Genomic DNA, 21,515 nt, shown 5'->3' with positions numbered 1-21,515 from the left:
CAGCATTCAAAATCCTGTCATGTCATTGCTCGTGTCTGGTTCCAGACATGTTGTTGATATGGATCAATAAATGCCGTCTTTTGGCTCCCTAGCCACCAGCCAGCAACACCTAGTAACGGGGCTGCGTGGGGGATTCCCGACACTTTTGAGGAAATATCAGCCATCTCTCGTAGGGCCCCTTCAGCTCGGGGGCCTGAACCAAAGTGCCTCTACTGAGCCAGAGAACATATTTTATATAAGAAATACTTCACCAAAAGTACATTTTACAGTGAACCCCGATCCGGTTGCGAATAACAAAAATCCTTGAGTAATTGAAAACTCACAGAAAAAGGTTTGTAGTTGCCTATAGATGCCACAAGATGGCCGAAAATCTTTTTTTCCCCCCTATCTGACTAATAAATGTTCTTCCCCTCAGTTAAACATCGGTGCTAGGCACCAAGATGTCACCGGAGGTGCCACAACAATATTTTATTATGAGACATGGCTGTGACCTGAGCACAAAAAGGTGACAATAGGTGAGTTTTTCAAAGAAGAAAAGAAGAGCTAGGGTTCCCCCCTAAAAAAAATCTGCTGATAGGCAAATTCGCAAATGCGCGCCCATGAATATGCGGGGATCACTGTATACTAAAAGAAAGTTGATCTCAATTTACTCACAAATTTATGTTAATCATTTACGTTTTGCTATCTAGTGGAAGTGTATTTAATTGTTCTGCCTGTCACTCAATGTCGCTGGCATAAATAGACGAGCAAGGGTAAATACATTATTTGTAACAATTTCAAAACAATTACATTTGATAATGTAATCAACCTTGATCATCTCTTACTGCACAGTGGTTGGAAATCACTGAAATAGTGGTCGAATCAACCTTTGCGGATTACCATGAACTGGATGACTGAGAATCTACACACACATTAAAAAATACATAAATAAATAGTAAAATTAAAAAATTATACGTTTTACTTTTTCGTCTTAAGTATATCTCAGAGTCTGTACGGTTTTTTTGTTTGTTTTTTTACTTTTATTTAAGTAATGGAATTGAAATCAGTACCTCTACTATTACCAGCATAAATAAATCGTTATAGGCCTCGATTAAGTTTTTAGGAACTATAGCAAAACGGTGTGCAAAAACTTCCACTAGTTGCAGATGGGGGCGATAGTGAGTAAATGGACTAATTCGCCAACAAACTTGGAAGAAGAAGAAAAAGACGCGGAAGCAAAAGTTGCCTGAGGTTAACGTTGTCATGGTGCCTCGCATGTAATTCAACTGTACGAACTCTTTTATTCTCTTTTTTGTGAGCATTATTAAGGTATGTGGACGCCCCATTACACTTCACTTTTAAAGTCGAATACTAGGCACAGTTTTTCTCGCTTGTGACGGCGACGTCCTGAAGCAACTGGCTGAATTTTAGCCTTTTGGAGCTAGCACATCAAGCTAGCGATAAACTACAACTGACGTTTCTTTACATTTTTCGATATAGTTAGACCTTAAGACATAAATCGCATCAATACCTTTTCAGTGTGTTTGTTATTTAGGTTGTTGTGGTTAAGCTGGCTCTACCACCGAGAGTGAAATGAGCACCCAAGTAGGTAACAATTGCTCTCAATACTTCAGTTTTCCAAATTCCCAATAATAACAAGATGCATATTTTCATTTCAGTACAGCATCCTTTTTAAACAAGAGCACGGTGAGTAACAACTAGGCTACTTGGACTTTGCTAGCTGTTTAATGTGCTGAGTTTTTTTTTTTGTGTGTGTAATGGTTTTATAATTCAATCAACATTTATCAGAAGCAGTATTGGGTACACACACACGCAATCCAATTCGACGAACACGAGCTGGAAAAAGAAAAAAAACTACCTTCACAAAAATAGAGAATGATGCTCAGTTTTGATTGACGCTGTCACATAATTACAGAGATACGGTGGGTACGGAAAGTATTCAGACCCCCTTAAATCTTTAACTGTTTGTTATATTGCAGCCATTTTCTAAAATCGTTGGTTATTTTTTTCCTCATTAATGTACACACAGCACCCCATATTGACAGAAAAAAACAGAATTGTTGAAAGTTTTGCAGATTTATTAAAAAAGAAAAATTGAACTATCACAGCCATAAGTATTCAGACCCTTTGTTGTGACACTCATATATTTAACTCTGGTGCTGTCCATTTCTTCTTAAAATTTTAAGGGGGTCTGAATACTTTCCGTACCCACTGTTCATGTAAACATTAAAGGAATCACAGACACATGCTCCCAAAAACACAGGAGGATGTTTTATTTTGAATACAAATGAATAATGATAAAATCAAGATACCTTATGTACTTTTTGGCATCAGAAATTGTAAACAGTAACAACCAAAGTAATTTGAAAAGCATTATAAGCATTATATTCCCTCAGCACACGATGATGCAATCTGGACGGCAGCGTGGGGTAAAAGTGAGGCAGACGGTTCAGAAACGATCGTCACTGGCTCCCTGGACGATATGGTCAAAGTGTGGAAATGGTAAGTGTGTGTGTGTGCGTGCGTGCGTGCTTGCATGCATCCGATAACGTATTGCTTGGTAACCTTGGCTACTCAGATGTGATTAGTGCAGTTGACTGCTTTTTCCTGTTGCCATCTTAGGACTGCTTCAGGGCTGTCACCATCGAATCTTTTTGGAATTGATTATCCTATCGATTATTCCATCGAATAACACCCCCGCCCAACCTAATATATGTATATTTCTTAAATGACTAACTTGTATTTTATTCCAATTTCTCATTTGAGAAAAGGACTTCCATCCTTTAACCTCACATGTAGGTACTGTGTGTGTGTGTGTGTGTGTGTGTGTGTGTGTGTGTGTGTGTGTGTGTGTGTGTGTGTGTGTGTGTGTGGAGACATCATCAGAATTTGCCAATGCTAAATGGTTAGCAATCATGATTAGCGTGCTAGAGATTTTAGGTCAACAAAAGGTAACTACCATTCAGCTTACTCATACATCATGTTTTAAGTACATTACACATGTAGTAGTGTCTTGAAAATCACTTACAGACAATGCTTCAACAAGAATAATCCATAAGAAAACAGAGCGGAGCTTCCTGTTAACTACAATGAGGTCGGACGACGGAGTGTCCCCGACGTAGTTGGGTAGGGGTGTTAAGTTTAAGTGGTATTGACTTCTTCCCGACTCGTCGTTGCATGGTGGAGAATAAGTAAAACTGCTTGATTCTCTTCTTAGCCTCCAACCGTCGTATTTATTGTGCATTTTACATCAAATCATCGTCACATACAGAATGTCAACAGGACATTTAATACCGAAATACATGGAGTAAGGGTGCAGTCATATGTCGATACTTAACAGGGATTGCACCATCTCCCGTGCTGTAAAAATATCTGTGTATTCCGGTACCACATGGCCCGTGGACCATTAGCTCGGTGGTTGAGTACCACTGCACGAGACCACAGTGCAGGCCAGATAAAGACAATCATCTCATAATGCCGAGTCAATGATGTGTATGAAAATAAAAAGTCAGCATGAGTTTACGGTCACGTTGCTGGCGCAGGTCTGAGGAGAAGCTTGAGCTGCAGTGGACGTTGGAGGGCCACCAGCTGGGCGTCGTGTCTGTGGACATCAGCCACAATGGAGCCATTGCCGCCTCCAGCTCACTTGACGCGCATATCCGCCTCTGGGACCTGGAGTCTGGGAAACAGATCAAGTCCATGGACGCCGGACCAGGTGAGACCAGGCCTTCCTGCATAGTTACTGAACAATAAGCCCCTTTCCCACTACCGGTAAAGGCCAGCATTTTCTGGCCTTTTTACTCAGTTCTCTATACTGTATAAATGTATGCACCTGCTTATTTTTTCCCAGAGCTGTAGATATGTATGTACTAATAACATATGTGACTATGGGCCGTCACGTTACTGTGTGAAAGCATTCACAGTTCTATGGGTTCTATGTTAAAGGTAAAGGTGAATCAATACTGGGTGTTTTACGGCTCTGATGCGACAATTTTGCAGGTTATTTTGAGAAGCTATCAATAGATCTATAGAGAGGTAAGTAAGAAGAAAGGACTCCGTAGTAGTTGGACATATTCCAACTACAGGACGTGAACAGTGAAGAAAATGTTTATTTTCAGCCTCCACTCTTCTGGGAAGACTTTCCATTGGAGTGTGTCTATGAGTAATTTTTGTCCATTTTTGAGGTCACTGAAAGATGCGTGTGAAATTTTACTCTTTCTCGCTACAAAGGGGAAGAGAGGTTCAAATTGTATCTAAAATTAATGGATGTAAAACATTTCCCTAAGGAACTCCACTCAAAATTGTGACTGTTACTTGGTAATGATGTCATCGCTGTGCTAAATCCTGCTCTTAATATACATTATCGTTTAATGTGTACTCAGCAGTGCTCATCGTATCAGTCACAATTTTGAGTGGCATTCCTCAGGGAAGTGTTTAAGGTAAATTCATTTTCTGTAGAGGTTGAACCCCTATTATTCTTTGTATCAAAAAAAAGTTAAAATTCACAAGCATCTTTCAGGGACCTCAAAAATGGACAAAAACTGCCACAAACATCTTGTCGAAAGTGTTCCCATAAGAGTGGAAGGTGCAAAGGGGAAATAGTTTTGTCCATATAGTTTGTGTGGTAGAGGATAGTACAATCGTTGTATTAGCCTCTACCATATTATCAATTATAAAGTAAAGGATAGTATAATAATTTTTTTATCAATCAGTTTTTGTCTATTTGTGCGGTCACTGAAAGACGCTTGAGGCGGTCAGGATGGGTTCAACGTCTATAGAAAAATGCATGGACCTAATATACTTCTTTGAGGAACGTAACTCAAAATTGTGACTCATTGTGACTTGGGAAGGGTGTAGAAGCACTGCTGTGCAAAATCCTGAGTGTAAAATCTAAACTATATGAATAAAAGTAGTCGGCATGGTGGACGACTGGTTAGTACATCTGCCTCACAGTTCCTAGGTCCTGGGTTGAAGTCCAGCCTTCCTGTGTGGAGTTTGCATGTTCTCCCCAGGCCTGGGTTTTCTCTGGGTACTCTGGTTTCCTCCCACATTCCAAAAACATGCATGGTAGGTGTTGGATTTATCTTACCCAACATTATAAAAAATAGACACAAAAGGAATGAAGACGCTGGTTTCTTTTTCTCATGAGGAGGGCGTATGGGAGATTGTTCAGATCACAGCCTCTCAACACGCTCTAAACAATCCCCCCCCTCGCTCCTGCATTTATTTGAAATAGGAGGGATTTACAAATCATAATGTTCTAAGCAATAAGACACAACACAAAATATTTGATAATAAGAGGGTTTTTCCCAGACATAGTATTCTAAACAATAAGACACGACACATAATATTTGATAATAAGAGGGTTTTTCCCAGACATAGTATTCTAAGCAATAAGACACAACACAAAATATTGGACCAACACTTGTCCCGACCCGACCACATCCGATCACGTCCTTGGTCCAGGCACCCTTCCATCGGATGATGCTGAGTCATCTTTTCGAAGGCGAGACATCTAAAATCGTCCATAATACTAATGCAAGCTAAGCAAATAAATGATAACTTCTAGAATATATTTAACATTTCCCTCCTGTTTATCATGTATTTGCACAAATTCTCATATCATCTTACAGTCACTTCATTTCGATTTTTAATTGTAGAATCATTTTTATGAAACAAATACATTTACACTCAGAGTAAACTTGTCATACATGAATGTTGTAGTTTAAACATCATAATCACCTGGATCAGGAAACAAATCAGGTAAAACAACATCATCATCATCATCGTCATTATTATCAACCTCCAATAAAGGATAAATCTGCTCCATACGGTTCCATGTGGGTTATGGCTGTGGTGATTAATTTACTGATTAATGCCCGAATGCATGGGATACAACAACATCCACACAATGTCAGAATGGCTGCAAAAACAGCAATTGATATCAATATTGGTGAAATGAGGGTTTTATATTTACCAAAAACGTCCATTCAGCTGTTTCACAAGGAGTGTTGATTGAGGGTCCGTAGACCATCGATGGCTCTGGTCAAGCTGCCATCTGAAGCAGTATTGTTTGTTCTCCAAACATACCGCAAACACCTCCCTCTCTTGCGAGGAGCATGTCGACAGCTATGCGGTCTTTGGAACGTCCTTGAGCTGCTCGTGCACAGCTTCCAACCCACTCTGAGTCCAATTTCCTAATCTCTGTACATTGAAGTGGATATAGTTTATCCCATCAACATTTTTATTAATCGTACACCAACAGCATATGAAGTATTCAAATCCTCCTGCAACTTGGTCAGCTAATTTGTATTGATTAGGAACCCCACGAGGAACACCATGTATGTTTTATGTTGGATAATTTTGCCTCTGCCAGGATAAATCTCTTTTTTGTCAAGTATGTCCAAAACACACAAGGAATTTGTCTCCGGTAGTTGGAGCCGCTCTAGTACAACAGACAGTCAATTTACAGAACACTTTGGAGACATAAAGACATTGACAAAAAATAATTGTGCAAAAAGATGCAGTCCTCTAGCAGCAGTTTGAATGACTAATATCGCAATAGTCCGGTGCAAAGATCATTGTGCAAAGGGCGCTGAGACTTCAAGGAGTGTATGCGGTTTAAAGTGACGAGTAGTGCGATAATCTGGGACAATGGTTGTGCAAATGTTGCAGATGCTCCTCAATCAGTGTGCAAATGGAATAATACAATCTTGTGATAATTATGCCGGAACTATGCGCAACAAAGGCCTGGGACCCATGCAAACAACACAATCTTTTCTCGCTACATTTGCTGCTTGTTCCATCAATAGTAACCAATTGTTATTTTGTCCTGAAACTCCTGTGACAACAAGGAACCAATCATCAGTAGTTATGTTGTTAACCATTAAAATTTGTCTACCTTTCTTTGAAGTTTTCAATGGCATTTTTGGTTTAACACGGTTCCTATAACACAATACTACTTGGAAGTGGGGATCTTTTCCACCAGAATAGGCCCACAAGCTCACTATCAAACACATTGGGTGACTTGTATTTCAATATTAAACTATGGGCCGTTTTGCTTATGTTAAACTTCTTTCTTTGTTCTTTTGCTGTTCTTTTTGACCAACTGGACCAATCATAACCTGTTTCACCAATAAGGTGTTTCCATTCAAAACCTATAGTTGCATACCAGTCATATCTAAATCCCCAATTCTGCCCATTCTCTTGAGCATCATTGGTGAGAGCCGCATATGGAATTATGATTAAAGCAGCTTGATTTTGGGGGCACAAAATATTAAACCGTTTTGCCGCATTTGGAGGCCATGCCCACAATTTTGATCATCAGCTGTACTCCTTTTGATACGAGTTAATGATTCAAAAAAATTTTTTTTATTATTATTATTGGGTTTGTCATATTGGTCCAGTTGGTAGGTGATTTTCTATCTAAAAAATGGGTTTTATCATTGAGGGTGGGACGTCCCATGTACCACAAAAACAAAACCAACATCATAGTAGCCAAAGTTGCTACGTAACAACTTATCGAATCTCATAACCAACGTGGGTGTGCCTTTCTGCTGAGTTCTCACTAAAAGGGTTGGTGTCTTTTTTCTTCACTGACCAGCAAGCGTTTTCAGAATCTACACATCTGCTCCCGCTTCGTTATCAGACTTTTGCTCACCTTCCCTGTTTGAGTACTCAGCTGAAATGACTCTTACAGTGTGTTAAATGAACCCACGTGTTTCTTTCTGCTATTTTTTAGGGCTGTAAAGTGTCAATCTATCTGTGCCACCATCCCTCCGGTTGAGACGTGACACAGCATGTCTCAATATAGCAGCCCATTTGAATAGTTTATTTTTTTTTTTTTTCCTGTGCTAATGTAAATTTCATTTTGTAGTTTTGCACTTTGTTTTTCCCAATAATTGCGTTCTTGTTGTGGAATACTCATATTGGCTATCAGTATAGATTGTACCATCTTTATTTATCATTAGTTTGCATGCCTCGATTAATGCTACTAATTCAGCAGCTTGTTCAGCCAATTCCTGTCAATCATGCTGCGTGCCTTCATCATTAAGGGTATTAGTGTGGCTGGATTTAAGGTTGTGCATCGCTCAACAGTCAAATGTGGTTCTGATAGCAAGATGGCAATGCAAGATAAATGTCTTGCAGGTGATTTGCAATAGGAGAGCAGACACTGTATGTGGGACCTTTAGGGTGAACTGCTCTCTAGTTGAAAAATAAGCTATTGGTCTTAGCTTATCACCGTATTGTTGTGTAAGTACGGAGGTCATGCAATAGCTTTTACAATCTACCATTTGAATGAATGTTTTATCATTAAATTTGGAAGGCCTAGCGCAGCACTGGAGACCAAATGTTGTTTAATGTCACAGAAGGCCTTTTCTGCCTCTGTACTCCATTAAACAGGTGATGTAATTTTAAGGTTGTTTTCATATATTAATTTTGACAATGGTGCAACAATTTCTGCATAGTTTGGAATCCATGCTGTACAATAATTTGTCAGACCTAAAAATGATTATTATGTTTCTTCGTCTGTGGTTTAGGATTTTTTAAGACTATAGCTCTCCTGTCTTCTAATATAGTCTTTCCTCCTATACTTAAATTATGGCCTAGATATTTAACTTGTCTTTTACATCATTGCAATTTATTTTTGTTAACTTTATGTCCCTCTTCTGTTAGATGATGCAGTAAGGGCAATGAATCTTTGCATGTGTCTTCATCTGTAGATGCCAGAAGACATGCGTGTTGTCATAACTTGTGAATAATTAGTTAGACTTTCACAGTAACCTTGCGGTAATCTAGTAAATGTATATATATATATTTTTTTTTTCTCAAATGTGAATGCAAACCAAAATTGACTGTTATTTTCTATTGGTACTGAAAAGAATGCATTAATGCATTAATGCATTAATGTCCACTACTGTAAACACAGTAGCGTCTGGTCTTAATGAATTTAACAATGTGCGTGGGTTTGGTACGCATGCTCTGTATTACTGCAGCTCATCACATTCTTTTTTATCTTCTATTTTTGTGATAAGCTCCAAGGCTGCAGACAACAGCCTTTCCCACGTTTAACGGTGGCTTGTCTTTTATTTTTTATATAATTTGATTCCTGCAACGCGGCTATTTTTTGTGTATTTAACCAACCATTAAAGCCGTGTTCGGTTATCCCTGTCTCTAAATATAAAATTTTATCAGGATCCTGTTTCTTTTTTTCTTTTAAATTTAATTTAATGAACCTCCAACCTTTACACTGCAGTGTATTCCTGTTTTTTATTTTACTACTTCCTTTCCCCATTTGAAAGAATTTGGTTCAGTGTAATACTACCTAGGGTAGTCTAGAACACTGTTTCTTTTCAGTAGGACGGTGATTCAAATTTACTTTCTGTGGTAATTCTCACTTCAACTCTTTCGAGTGGAGAATTCTTGTCTTTGCATCCACAAAAGTCCACCGTTTACTTTCCCACTGTTTTGGTATGGAATGAAAAACCTAGTGGTTTCCCATTTCCCATTTACACTCTCATTCAAACAGTTTTCATTCACACTGGCTCGTCAGAGGACTCCGCCGTCCCATACGGAATTTAACTACGTCTGTCAACAGCTCATTAGAGGACTCCGCCATCCTATACGGAATTTAACTACGACGCCACGAAACTTTCCTAGTTTCTTTATTCTACCCGCCATTGACTAGTATCCACAGGGTTTATTAAACACGGAATTTAAGTACGTACAGGACTCCGCCGTCCTCGCGGAATTTCTGGACTCCGGCGTCCTTTTTCCTAAAAAAAATTTAAATTTAACTCACCAGTCGTCTTCAATCCTGTGGATTGTCGTCAACCTTCAGATCCCAGTTGAGGAGAACGAAGACCAGTCCCGTAAAGGGTCTTACTTGCCGTGGCCACGGTCTCTTAACTGGAAGTCGGCTTCCACAACTGGAATCCTCGGGTGTGTTGACATCCGGCTCGAAGGACCAATTTAATGTTGGATTTATCTTACCCAACATTATAAAAAATAGACACAAAAGGAATGAAGACGCTGGTTTCTTTTTCTCATGAGGAGGGCGTATGGGAGATTGTTCAGATCACAGCCTCTCAACACGCTCTAAACAATCCCCCCCCTCGCTCCTGCATTTATTTGAAATAGGAGGGATTTACAAATCATAATGTTCTAAGCAATAAGACACAACACAAAATATTTGATAATAAGAGGGTTTTTCCCAGACATAGTATTCTAAACAATAAGACACGACACATAATATTTGATAATAAGAGGGTTTTTCCCAGACATAGTATTCTAAGCAATAAGACACAACACAAAATATTGGACCAACACTTGTCCCGACCCGACCACATCCGATCACGTCCTTGGTCCAGGCACCCTTCCATCGGATGATGCTGAGTCATCTTTTCGAAGGCGAGACATCTAAAATCGTCCATAATACTAATGCAAGCTAAGCAAATAAATGATAACTTCTAGAATATATTTAACAGTAGGTTAATTGAAAACTAAATTGTCCACGTGAATGTGAGTGTCAATGATTGTTTGTCTATATGTGCACTGCGATTGGCTGGCGACCACTTCAGGGTGCACCCCGCCTCTCGCCCAAAGTCAGCCGGGATAGACTACAGCACACCCATGACCCTGGTGAAGATAAATGGTTCAGAGAATGGATGGATGGACAAAGGTATTGAGCCGAATTCCCGACAGGAAGTGAACAGTGAAGAGTTGTCAATACTCTTAGTTCTAACAATAATAAATTAGATTCTGGGAAGACTTGTGGAGTTTGTACACTATACAAAATGAATGGACCTTAAACACTTCCCAGAGGAGCATCACTCACAAGCGTGTGTAAATGATTGATTGAGAGTACTATTACTTAAAAATTACCATCCTAATGTGATGTGCTTACACTCCAGTGGACGCCTGGACGGTGGCCTTCTCACCCGACTCGAAGTACATCGCCACAGGAAACCACCTGGGCAAAGTCAACATCTTCGGCGTGGAAAGCGGCAAGAAGGAATACTCTCTGGACACTCGGGGGAAATTCATCCTCAGTATCGCTTACGTAAGAAGCCCCCGAGAACATTATACAACATTATACTATATTGTTTAGACTCTCATTATACTCATTTATTTTATTTATTTATTTTTACTCCTCAGAGTCCCGATGGTAAATATTTGGCCAGCGGGGCTATTGACGGCATCATCAACATCTTTGACATCGCCACCGGAAAGCTCCTCCACACGCTGGAAGGTGGGTTCACTCAAAGTTCAAGGTTGCATTATTATTAAGGGTGTTCTGTCTCTATCACTGTGGGCATTGCCACCTGTTTGTGTTGCACTTTGCGAATTTTGCTTTTGCTAGGTAAATATTGTCTCAAAATTCACCATGTAATTAAAAGTGAGGGCGTACCACACTTTGAGAATAATTGAAATAGATGTTAAAATGCCAAAAAACCTCTTCTTTCCTCTTCATCCAGGGCACGCCATGCCCATCCGCTCACTCACCTTCTCTCCCGACTCCCAACTGCTTGTCACGGCGTCCGACGACGGCTACATCAAGATTTACGACGTGTAAGTCATTTTTTTTCTTACACAGAATTGTCAGCTTTATATTGCTTCTTCGGAAAGTGTGTTTAAAGAAGAAGGGGGAAAAAAAACACCCAATCTGAATTTCTTTGTTTTTGCAGGCAACACGCCAACCTGGCGGGCACGCTGAGTGGACACGGATCTTGGGTGCTTAATGTGGCCTTCTCCCCGGACAACACACACTTTGTCTCTAGGTAATGTTTCATTTCAAATGGGGTAAGGAGAACCTTTGCCAAGGCTTTAACACATTGAAAAAGAGAAGGAGCATCTGAACATAGTTATTTTTGTAGAGAGGTGTTACTTTGGGGGGGGGGGGGAAAAATAAAAAATAAAAATTCCATTACATGTAGTTTTTATCAGGGGAAAAATGCAGGGTGATAGATAAAATATAGAGGAAGTTACAGATACACCAGATTATGATATAAATAAAAAATAAATAAATTATTTAATAATAGACAATTACAATAATAAAAATTAAAATTTACAAGAATAAAGTTGTAATTTTAGAACATGTACAATCGTGTAATAATTTTTCTTCAGTAAACTATTTCAACAAGTCATGAGTCATGACTATATCTGTTCAATACATCAACTATCAATTTGAAATGAATTCATGCACTATTTATTGTATTTATCATTACGTTTGAGACATATATATTCATGAATATTTGTAGATGTATTAGACTCAAACCCCCTTCATATACTTCCTCTATGCTTTTATAACATGTTTTTCTTGTTTTTTTAAATTGTGACTTTTTCAATTTCTCATTAAATCTCTACCCTCAAAAGTATGAATATTTATGCTATTTTCTTAACTTGTATTTAAAAAATACTTTACTCTCCTCAATATTGTTGTCAGCCATTATTTCTATGCACAGTTTCACAGTTAACACTGTGCTGGAATATAGGGAAAGCTAGTGAAATAATTATTCAATTAAAATTTATTGCACATAAAAGTAAAATTTTGACCTAAATGTTGGAAAACAAACTGTAAAAGACGAAATACAAATGTATTGGACCTAAAAGTTAAAAACAATTGAACTGTGGTTAACAAATGTGCTGTACTGGATTAAAAAAGTTCAAGCCTCTCTATTTAATGCAGTTTGAACTTTAAATTGAATGATGGTTCCATATACCACCCTTTGGAAAAACTCTTTATTACTTGATGCTGTCATGTTAGGACACGAACAAATTCAACCTGTAAGATTGTGACACGACACTGTCAAGTGACCCTTACCTGACCATTTCCCACCCTGCGACTCTTCCTGTGCCACCATTCAGCTCCTCAGACAAGAGTGTCAAAGTTTGGGACGCCAGCTCCAGAGCGTCTGGCTCCGGAGCGTGCATCAACACCTTCTTTGACCACCAAGACCAGGTGAGCCCTCAAAAGTCACTATTATTTATTGTTTACTATTATTTTTTTCCCCCTTCTCAAACATGTTTCGTATTAAATAGTGAGTAGTGATTCAGTTGCGTACTTGCACCTTCCTCAGGTATGGAGCGTCAAGTACAACAGCAACGGCTCCAAGATCATCTCTGTCAGTGATGACCGTGCCATCCATATTTACGACTGCCCCATGTGAGGCGACACATCTTGAACTGAGGGCGGGAGGGAGTCATTTTGTATGAATGATTTTGTACTGTCTCGTGATGGTACAATAAATTCTTTTTTTCCTTAATTCGGTCTGATGTTGATTTTCAGAGTTCCTCATCACCTAAATTAGGTAAATTGGTAAAAAATTTCAGGCAGCACAGTCCACGAGTGTCACACTCCATAACCTTTTTAGAGCCACTGACCGGTTACATGTCAAGCAATATTTTGACAAACTGGCAAAGAAACAAAACAAATGATTAAAAATACAACTCACATTACATAGAATGTAGTTGTTGTAATTAGTGGGTACATCCATGCACTTGTTTCTTTACGAATTGGTCCCATCTTAGGGTAATGGGAGACAATGACAACTCAAGTGTATTACTCATGTCAAGTCTACATAATAATTTGGTATTGGCTGCTGTCATTTATGTACCTCACCTTACATGTAAGTTGGAAAATGTGTTTCCTCTACACTGTCACATTAAAATGCCATCAATGTGTCAAATCTAATGTATCCTGGTGGCAGCGTGTTAGTATTATTTGCAGGGATTTCTGGATTTCACCTGCCAAGTAAACTCTTCTTAAGATGGTTAAGATGAAGTCAGTCTTTGCCTTCTTCCTAGTGGCAGGTAGCAAGTAACAAAGGTTTTAACATATCAGACTGAATTCATTTGAGTTTACTATACCCTCAATTGAGCATTGGTTCCACACACAAAAATAAAGTCCCATTTAATACTATGTAACATCCTGGGGTCCCCTGAAAGGCACCATTGCATATAAAATAGTTGTATTTTAAAAGTTGATAGAATGAAAAATTATCAAAATGTTTTTTTGTGATGACACCTGAGAAAATATTACTGAAATCGTAAGTGTCCGGTATGAGCAATACCATTAACTTACATACACAATTTTATTAAGATGCTAATACCTATACCCTACCCAACACTTAGATGTTTTACTTTTAGTTTGTTAATGAGGCCCATCTCAATATAGACCAATTTTTGTGATTAATCGTTCAGTGTTGTGATTTTCTCTTTAATGCCAGTGATTCACAAGTGTCCAAGGTTTCATTCAAATATTCAAGAAAACAGACACAGTAGTACCAGTTTTAAGAGTTCATTAAGTTGGGTTTTATTCCAGAACCACAATTCGGGTCTGTTGAGCAGCCCTGGATGAGGCTGTTCATGTGTGCTGGTGTGCATCTGTATTTAAGTCTTTTAAAGGAGCAGTGTGCTGTCAAATTATGTATGACACATGAAGGTAGTTTCAAAAAGATGACGGAACAGGTAGAAGTGTACTAGTGGGTAACATGTCTGCCTCACGGTTCTGGGTTCAAATCTCAGCTCAGACCCTGCTGAGTGGAGTTTGCATTTTCTCCCCCATGCTTGCGAGGAGTTTCTTCTGGTACTGCAGTTTCACTGAAGACTAAATTGTACAAAGATGTGAAGGGTTGTTTGGAGCACGGCGTCTATTTGCGGGGCAGTGAATTTACCGTACATTTCTCCACATAAAATCACTCTAGTACCATACAGCAGAATCTCCAAAGTCAAACGGGATTTTGTGATGCCACCATAGATGGGGGAGGGTATAACGTCAGACAAACAAGAACTGGAACTTACTGCGACATAGGAAAGCATCTGTAAAATGACAATATGAGCAGAACAATTAACTAAAAATAATTAGAAAATAAAACTTTGACCTAACAGGTGCCAAAGTAAAAAAAAAACGTAGCTGAACGCTTGAAATGACCAAAGTGTCTGGCTCTCAGGCGTCTTCTAATAAGTGGTTTTGTTACACTTAGCATTACCTATAAAATGCCATTTGGTGACAGTGTTAGACTGCAAACGCCTCCCCGTTTCCATTTACAGTCTTCAAATGGTAAGTTACTTTGTTTCAGTTGTATTAAACAGTGGTTAACTTGTATGACTGTTGAGAACATTAAAGGGTTCCAAAAATCCCATGCATAGTCGCAATTCACTAACTCACTAATTTGCCATTTTGTGAAGATGCCACAAGATGGTGCCAAAGCCCTGTCTAAATAAAGTACAACAGTACTTGGTCCAAGTAGTTATGTTGAATGGATACTTGTCGACTGAGAGACAAGCTTTGTATGTCAGGGAGAAACTAAATTACTTTTTTTACTAGTCATATGGAGGCTTTGTCCCTTTTTCCTGCAATAGAGGAATTACTGTACTTAAAACATCACCAGAACAGTGAGTTCATTCACTTGACCTTTCCAGTGGCGAAATAATTGACGTGACAGTCAGGCAGCATCACAGAACGGATACAGTTAAACTTTAGAGGTCCCGCCATAGAAGAAAACCTTATTTCTATTTGTAAAGCACAGTAGCTTTTAGTACAGAAAGCCTTTTTTTTTTTTTTTTTTTTTTTTTTACACTATGCCATAGTTTTGACATTTTTTGGCAGCAGTGTTGTTGCAGAGACCAAAGTGAGCTCCTGCCATGAGGTAAAATGCGGCGTTGGGCTTTGCTTCCTCTACCAGTGTCTGGACTGGACCAGGTCGTCCCGCAAGCTAAGCCTCTTGAGGGTCTCGTAGCCCACCACAATGAGCACCGACGTGGGCGTGGAGGAGATGATGCGGGCTGACAGCCCCTTGGTCATAGCGCCGATGCCCTCCTCTGCCAGAAGCTGCTTGAAAGTCTCTACCACCGACGAGCGGCCCTCCACCTGCCCAAAGACAATAACTGACAACTTACTTCCAGGTAAGGACAAATGTTTTTATCCGAGAGGACACTGCGGGCAGTAGGAAAATGGGGCGATGCAGCAAAGTGGAGACTTTGGAGTACAATGTTGCCGTGTGCATTTTTTTTTTTTTGGGGTCATTATTTTCCAACTAATGTCATTTACGTGACCCATATGGTATCAAATCGGTACACCACAGCTGACATAAGTGGGAAAAGTAGCAAATAGGCAAGGCGCATGGGAAAAGTATCTCTGATGTTAAAAGTGGAGGTAGTAATTATCGTTTTGGTTTTTTTGTACTTACTACTAAAAAGTGGTTCATATCTTTTTACACCTATAAGACACTTGAAAATGTTACTAAAATGTATTATTTTAATGCAAACTACAAAAATAGTTTCAATATTACAAAAATACTTTTTTATGGAAACAAAATAATTCTGTGAGAATAGCTGTATTTTTGAGATACAGGGCAGCAATATTACCAGAGTTTAGAAATACTTTTTTAAGTTGACAAATTGGTCGATTGCAACAATAATGTATTTTTCCGGGGTAAAATTTAAAGCATTACTTGTATCATTAAATAAAAGCTTTGTGATGATGAGCACAGTCTAACCTAGGAAAAGTGTTTCCTCAAATACAGTAATGACTGCCCCGCAAATAGACACCGTGCCCCAATAAGTTGCTGGAAGTCTCATCCACATGAGATAAACGCCTCCCTGTAAACGAATTCCTTGAATACTATTAAAGATGATCTTATATTAATTGGATATGATTGCACCGCAATGTTGTGTGCTTTTCCATGTTTTTGTTCACGATGCTTCCTATTTATTGCTTTAGGTTCATATGGACTGTACTTATATACAGTACTTGGGTGTGGGCAGGGGCGAGCGTACCTGCACCCTCGCCCGGACCACGTCCATGGGGTTGGTGATGGTGGAGGCGGTGGCGGCGGCCATGGGCCCAGCCAGCGCCTGCAGAATGAGGTGGGGACACTCGCGAGGCGCCATCAGAGATAGTTGCTCTATAAACGCAAGAATACACACATGCAAACAGTCAATAAATGTTTCTATTTATTAGGTACAGAGGAGTGTTAGATCCGCACTGAAAAGAAATGCATAAAGAATAATGCTTGAACTTGTCCCATCTTTATTTTTTCCAGATTAAAAAAATTTAATAAAATGAATCTGTTCTTGTAATATTACAACTTTTTAAAAATTAGGGCTTTATTAGTTTTTAAGTAGGGCTTAATTTGCACTTTTTAAGTTGCACTTTTTGTCTCAATATTCAGAGATAGCAAATAGAAAATATTTAATATAACAATTTTTTAAAAGCAATATTACAAGTCAAAATTGTTCTAGTTAAAAATTACTATGTTTTAGAATAAAGTTGAAATAAAAAGACTCAAGAGAAAAAAAGTTGTAATACAAGAATAGAGTCAGATTTTTTAAGATCCAAAAGTTGTAATATCTGAATTTAGTATTTTTATTTTATTTAAAAGCGTAATTTACGAAAAAAAAGACTTTGAATAAAGAGCAGTAATATGTACGAAAAGTAAAGTCAGATTTTAGCAAGATAAAAGGTAGTAGTATGACGAGAATAAGTATTTTGTTCCTCACTTAAAAAGTAGTAATAGTAAGACAAAAAAAGTACTTTTTCAAGCGTGATTTACAAAAATTAAGTTGTAATATTAGGAGAATAAAGTTGTTTTCTAGAAAAAAGGCACAATTTACAAGAATTTCTTTAGGCTTAGAAAGTAGTAATTTTACAAGTAAAAAGTCATTTTCAGAGATAAATTGTCAGTATTACAAGTTTTTTTTTTTTTTAAAGCAGTGTTATATTCAGTCCAAATATTGTGAATACATTTGTATTCTGTTAAGATAAATGTGATATTACAACAAAGTAGTAGTACTATTTTAAGCATGAAGTTACAAAAATAAAGTTGCGCTATTACGAGAATACTGTTGTATTTTTTCGGGATAAAAAGCAGTACGCAAGTAAATACTGTATTGTGTTCAACGTGGCCTGAACGCTGCTTTGCGATTTCGAACTCCACCGGTGAGGTTGAATGTACCTGCGTAAAAGTGATAAAAGGGCCACCAAAGTGCACTGTTTGGGATGTAGGTGAGAAGGGACGCCACGTAGCCCCTGTAGAAGCCCCTGAAACCGTCCGCGGCGAAGATCTGCACTGAAATGTCCCGCGTCTGCCCGAAGGTCAGCCTGCGCTTGGTGGCCGCCAGCATCATCTTGGGTTTGGCCTTGAAGCGGCCGCTGTGCTCGCCCTGGCCCTGCATCATGAGGTGCTGCGACACCACGTCGATTGGCACCGTGATGGTCTGCGCCACCAGCGACGCCGCCCCGCCCGCCACCACCGACTTGAGCGTGTTGCTGGATGAGTACCGTGACACGTAGCGGCGCGCCAGCTCGTAGGTGGTGATGTACGCCTGGCCCGAGACCAGGGTGAAGGTGTTGACCATGAAGCCGCGGTACAGGCCCTGCACGCCCTCCGCCCGAAGGATCTTGCAGAAGGCATCCACCGTGCCCGAGTAGAGCGCCTTGCCCTTCTGAACCTGCAGGCGCGTGCGGATAAGGCTGGCCGGGTACACGGTGGCGCGCGTGCTCAGCGTCATGAGCACGCCCAGCGAGTAGAACTTCCTCTTGTCCAGGTCCTCCCATTCGATGATCTGGATGGCACCTTTCTGCTGCATGGTGGTCCTGGGTGGGGGGGAGTGCCACGTCGCTAAAGCCTCAAGGCTGATGTCGTCCGCCCTCCAGGAGTCATCCCAACTGAAAAAAATCAACAAATCTGTGTATCTGTTGTTCATTTTATTTTCAACTGGCATTCGAAGTTCAAAACAATGAAAATGTTAGTTCGTATAACCTCCCCCCCCGAAGACAAGCCCCCCCAAAAAATTTAGATTTGTCATCATTCACGTTTAGGCTTAGTTGTAAAATAGGAATTTGAAAAACATACCACAGGACTGACTTTGATATTAATATGTAATTGATCCGGTTTATGTGACCCAGAAGCAAGGAACCAAACGTTGTAGTCAAGTAAGAGTACCGTTACATAAGAATAATATGACTCGAGTAAAAGCAAAAAGTGTAGTCCTCCCAGTAATTAAGTATTCTGTGAAAAAACTACAACTTATTTTTAAAATCAGAACATGAAAGTCATAGAAAAAAAATCTAAAATAGGTGTGCAAATTCAGGTACTGACCAACAATATCACTAACTAAAACAATAAATTAAAAACCAAATAAACAAATTAAGGAAAATGCAGCTACAAGAGATTTTCTTGAATTAACTTTATTTGCCTACGCTATGACAAACCACAAGTTTGAAGTGCAGTTATTGTAGGCTGAGCCTGAAATGTGAAGATCTGCTCATCTGTCCATTTAAATTAAAAAAAAAAAACAAAAAAAAAACACCACTAATGCAGCTCTTGAGTACAAAAGTTTGCACACCCCCGATCTCAAGGGTTAACTCGTGTTTTGCTTGTTAAAGAGGAAATGTGTGATGAAAACCACAGGACCAGAAACTGAACTTATTGTGACATAGGAAAGGGTTTGTCTCCTCAGTAAAATATGATTTCATATTGACTGATAGTCAGGCGTCTTCAAAGGGTGAGTAGTTTTACTTGAATTTTGTTTTAATATTGGAGCCTCTATATATTTTTGACCATTGATACGGTATCTGTACAACTTAACCTTGTGTGTATTTCCTCAAATAGTACTCCAATCCAGGTCCATCGTCTCTTTCACTGAATGAATGTCACACCTCATTTAAATGCTTCATTTTCTGGCCCTTAAGATAATAGCCCCCACTACATTCATATTTAGTCTTCAAAATGTTTAATGTTGATGAAGAATCGTTAGGAGAGAGAGGCACGTGTAATGAATGTCACTAGCGTCCCCTCCGCCTCCTCCAGTTTTAGCTTAGCTCGCTGCTAACGACAACAACAACAACAAACTCTTGCTTTATTTGCCACACATTTCAAATCCGACCCGGATACCTCGTTTGAAAGGAACCTGTTTAGAGGCCCAGTAGCTCGGTTCCCCCCTTGCCGCTTGAGCCGTCTCACTCTTTCATTGGGCCTCCTGTTAGACAACGACGACGACACGCTGGTGCCCGTCTTCCGTCCATGACGGCTACTGTACTGAATAGCTAAACCGAAGGTGAAAGGTCGTCTCGGCTGCTGCTTGTCCTTATCGGTTTGGAGACATTTTCCCGTGTACAAAACACGATAACAATATCGAGGAGTAGGTTTAATTTCAAGGGCGACTGTCGAAGAGGTTACTTTCGACTGTTTAACTTTTTTGACTGCTTGCTCCTGACGCGTTCATGTCCATCGCAACTGTCGTAAAAATTACCACTACTGTCAGTCACGTTCCTTGTTGAGCGTTCCAATTCAAGAAGAGGGTATAGTTTATCAATACAACTGTTTTAGAATAGTTTGTTAGTGAAAAACAACAACAACGCTTTCTTACGTTTATCGCAAGACTGCATTGTCTAAATTCTAAAGTACACAAGCGAGCGTATACAAATCAGTGTCACGTTTGTATGTTTCAGATCAATAAATATGTTTAAAGAGTTTAAAGACTATTATTTTAAACATTGCAACAGATATGCTGTAAAAATGTGATAAATCTCGATCATTTGGGTATTTTGACAGAAGCAGGCCAAAAAACATTATTAATGCAGTGATTCCTGTGCCATGCGAGGTTGTCAGGGAAATCATCCATCCATCCATCCATCCATCCATCCATTCATTCATTCATTCATTCATTCATTCATTTCCTGAGCCGCTTCTCCTCACTAGGGTCGCGGGTGTGCTGGAGTCCATCCCAGCTATCATCGGGCAGGAGGCGGGGTACACCCTGAACTGGTTGCCAGCCAATCGCAGGGCACATACAAACAAACAACTATTCGCACTCACATTCACACCTACAGGCAATTTAGAGTCTTCAATTAACCTACTATGCATGTTTTTGGGATGTGGGAGGAAACCGGAGTGCCCGGAGAAAACCCACGCAGGCACGGGGAGAACATACAAACTCCACACAGGGGGGGCCGGGGATTGAACCCCAGTCCTCAGAACTGTGAGGCAAACGCTCTAACCCAAATTATTTTTTTTTATCACTAAAAATAATGTATCTTTATTTTCATCTATAAATGCCAGCAGCGGCTTACAGTGGCATACTACCGGCATTACCAGATAACTAGCAACCCTTTTTTGCTCAGTGACTGTTTTTCTCAATGTCTTTATGTCTCAAAAGTGTTCTCTGTCTGTTGTAGTACTAGAGCGGCTCCAACTACCGTAGACAAATTCCTTGTGTGTATTCTTTTTTTGGACATAATTGGCAAAATAAAGATGATTCTGATTCTGAAAAGAATAGCTTTGTTTTCATGTAAACAGGCCCATTTCTTCATCCCGAGCAAGTACATTTGCAAGTTAATTCAGATGAAAGCATCATTATTTCATGGGTCATTTCAGAACAATTTTGTCACCAATGCTTTTGAAAAATTGACCTGTTTTTTCTTCCTCTTGATGTATAAAAAGGTTTTAGTAACAGGTTTATGGAAATGTTGAAAAACACACCTCCAGGGCATAATTACTATTATTTTAAAT

General features: G+C 39.4%; 2 protein-coding genes across 5 annotated transcripts; one reads left to right on the top strand and one right to left on the bottom strand.

Annotated features, from left to right (window-relative positions):
- The first annotated feature begins 1,162 nt into the window (after positions 1-1,162).
- Positions 1,163-13,265, top strand: skic8 (SKI8 subunit of superkiller complex). Of its 3 annotated transcripts, none has more exons than XM_061773415.1 (11): positions 1,163-1,308; positions 1,535-1,584; positions 1,659-1,686; positions 2,397-2,502; positions 3,543-3,715; positions 10,914-11,062; positions 11,158-11,251; positions 11,478-11,571; positions 11,688-11,780; positions 12,868-12,961; positions 13,080-13,265. In XM_061773415.1, exons 2-11 carry the CDS (start codon positions 1,573-1,575, stop codon positions 13,167-13,169), a joined length of 933 nt encoding a protein of 310 aa, XP_061629399.1. In that variant the 5' UTR covers positions 1,163-1,308; positions 1,535-1,572; the 3' UTR covers positions 13,170-13,265. The 3 variants fall into 3 exon arrangements, with proteins under 3 accessions (XP_061629399.1, XP_061629400.1, XP_061629401.1); XM_061773416.1 differs by having other exon boundaries at positions 1,519-1,584; XM_061773417.1 differs by having other exon boundaries at positions 1,203-1,308; positions 1,664-1,686.
- A 1,024-nt stretch (positions 13,266-14,289) lies between these two features.
- Positions 14,290-20,246, bottom strand: slc25a44a (solute carrier family 25 member 44a). 2 transcript variants are annotated; one of them, XM_061773414.1, is made up of 4 exons: positions 19,899-20,246; positions 17,958-18,670; positions 16,780-16,907; positions 14,290-15,871 (listed from the first exon to the last, which is right to left on the bottom strand). In XM_061773414.1, the coding sequence occupies exons 2-4, from the start codon at positions 18,589-18,591 to the stop codon at positions 15,680-15,682; spliced, it is 954 nt and encodes a 317-aa protein (XP_061629398.1). In that variant the 5' UTR covers positions 18,592-18,670; positions 19,899-20,246; the 3' UTR covers positions 14,290-15,679. The 2 variants fall into 2 exon arrangements, with proteins under 2 accessions (XP_061629398.1, XP_061629397.1); XM_061773413.1 differs by lacking the exon at positions 19,899-20,246 and having other exon boundaries at positions 17,958-19,849.
- Positions 20,247-21,515: the final 1,269 nt, after the last annotated feature.

Source organism: Phyllopteryx taeniolatus, chromosome 5, assembly GCF_024500385.1.
Source record: "Phyllopteryx taeniolatus isolate TA_2022b chromosome 5, UOR_Ptae_1.2, whole genome shotgun sequence".
NCBI classification, from domain to species: Eukaryota; Metazoa; Chordata; class Actinopteri; order Syngnathiformes; family Syngnathidae; genus Phyllopteryx; species Phyllopteryx taeniolatus.
This window is presented reverse-complemented; position numbering and strand designations above follow the sequence as displayed.

What these genes read in the sequence shown, in the direction of transcription:
- skic8 (XM_061773415.1), top strand. An exon ending in GTCCATGGACGCCGGACCAG is followed by an intron (nt 3,716 to 10,913) that starts GTGAGACCAGGC and finishes CTTACACTCCAG; the next exon opens with TGGACGCCTGGACGGTGGCC. An exon ending in GCTCCTCCACACGCTGGAAG is followed by an intron (nt 11,252 to 11,477) that starts GTGGGTTCACTC and finishes CTCTTCATCCAG; the next exon opens with GGCACGCCATGCCCATCCGC.
- slc25a44a (XM_061773413.1), bottom strand. Translation starts at nt 18,726, where the DNA reads ATGCCAGTTGAAAATAAAATGAACAACAGATACACAGATTTGTTGATT. An exon ending in CTTTTATCACTTTTACGCAG is followed by an intron (nt 16,908 to 17,957) that starts GTACATTCAACC and finishes TTGCGTTTATAG; the next exon opens with AGCAACTATCTCTGATGGCG. An exon ending in TGGTCCGGGCGAGGGTGCAG is followed by an intron (nt 15,872 to 16,779) that starts GTACGCTCGCCC and finishes GTCTTTGGGCAG; the next exon opens with GTGGAGGGCCGCTCGTCGGT.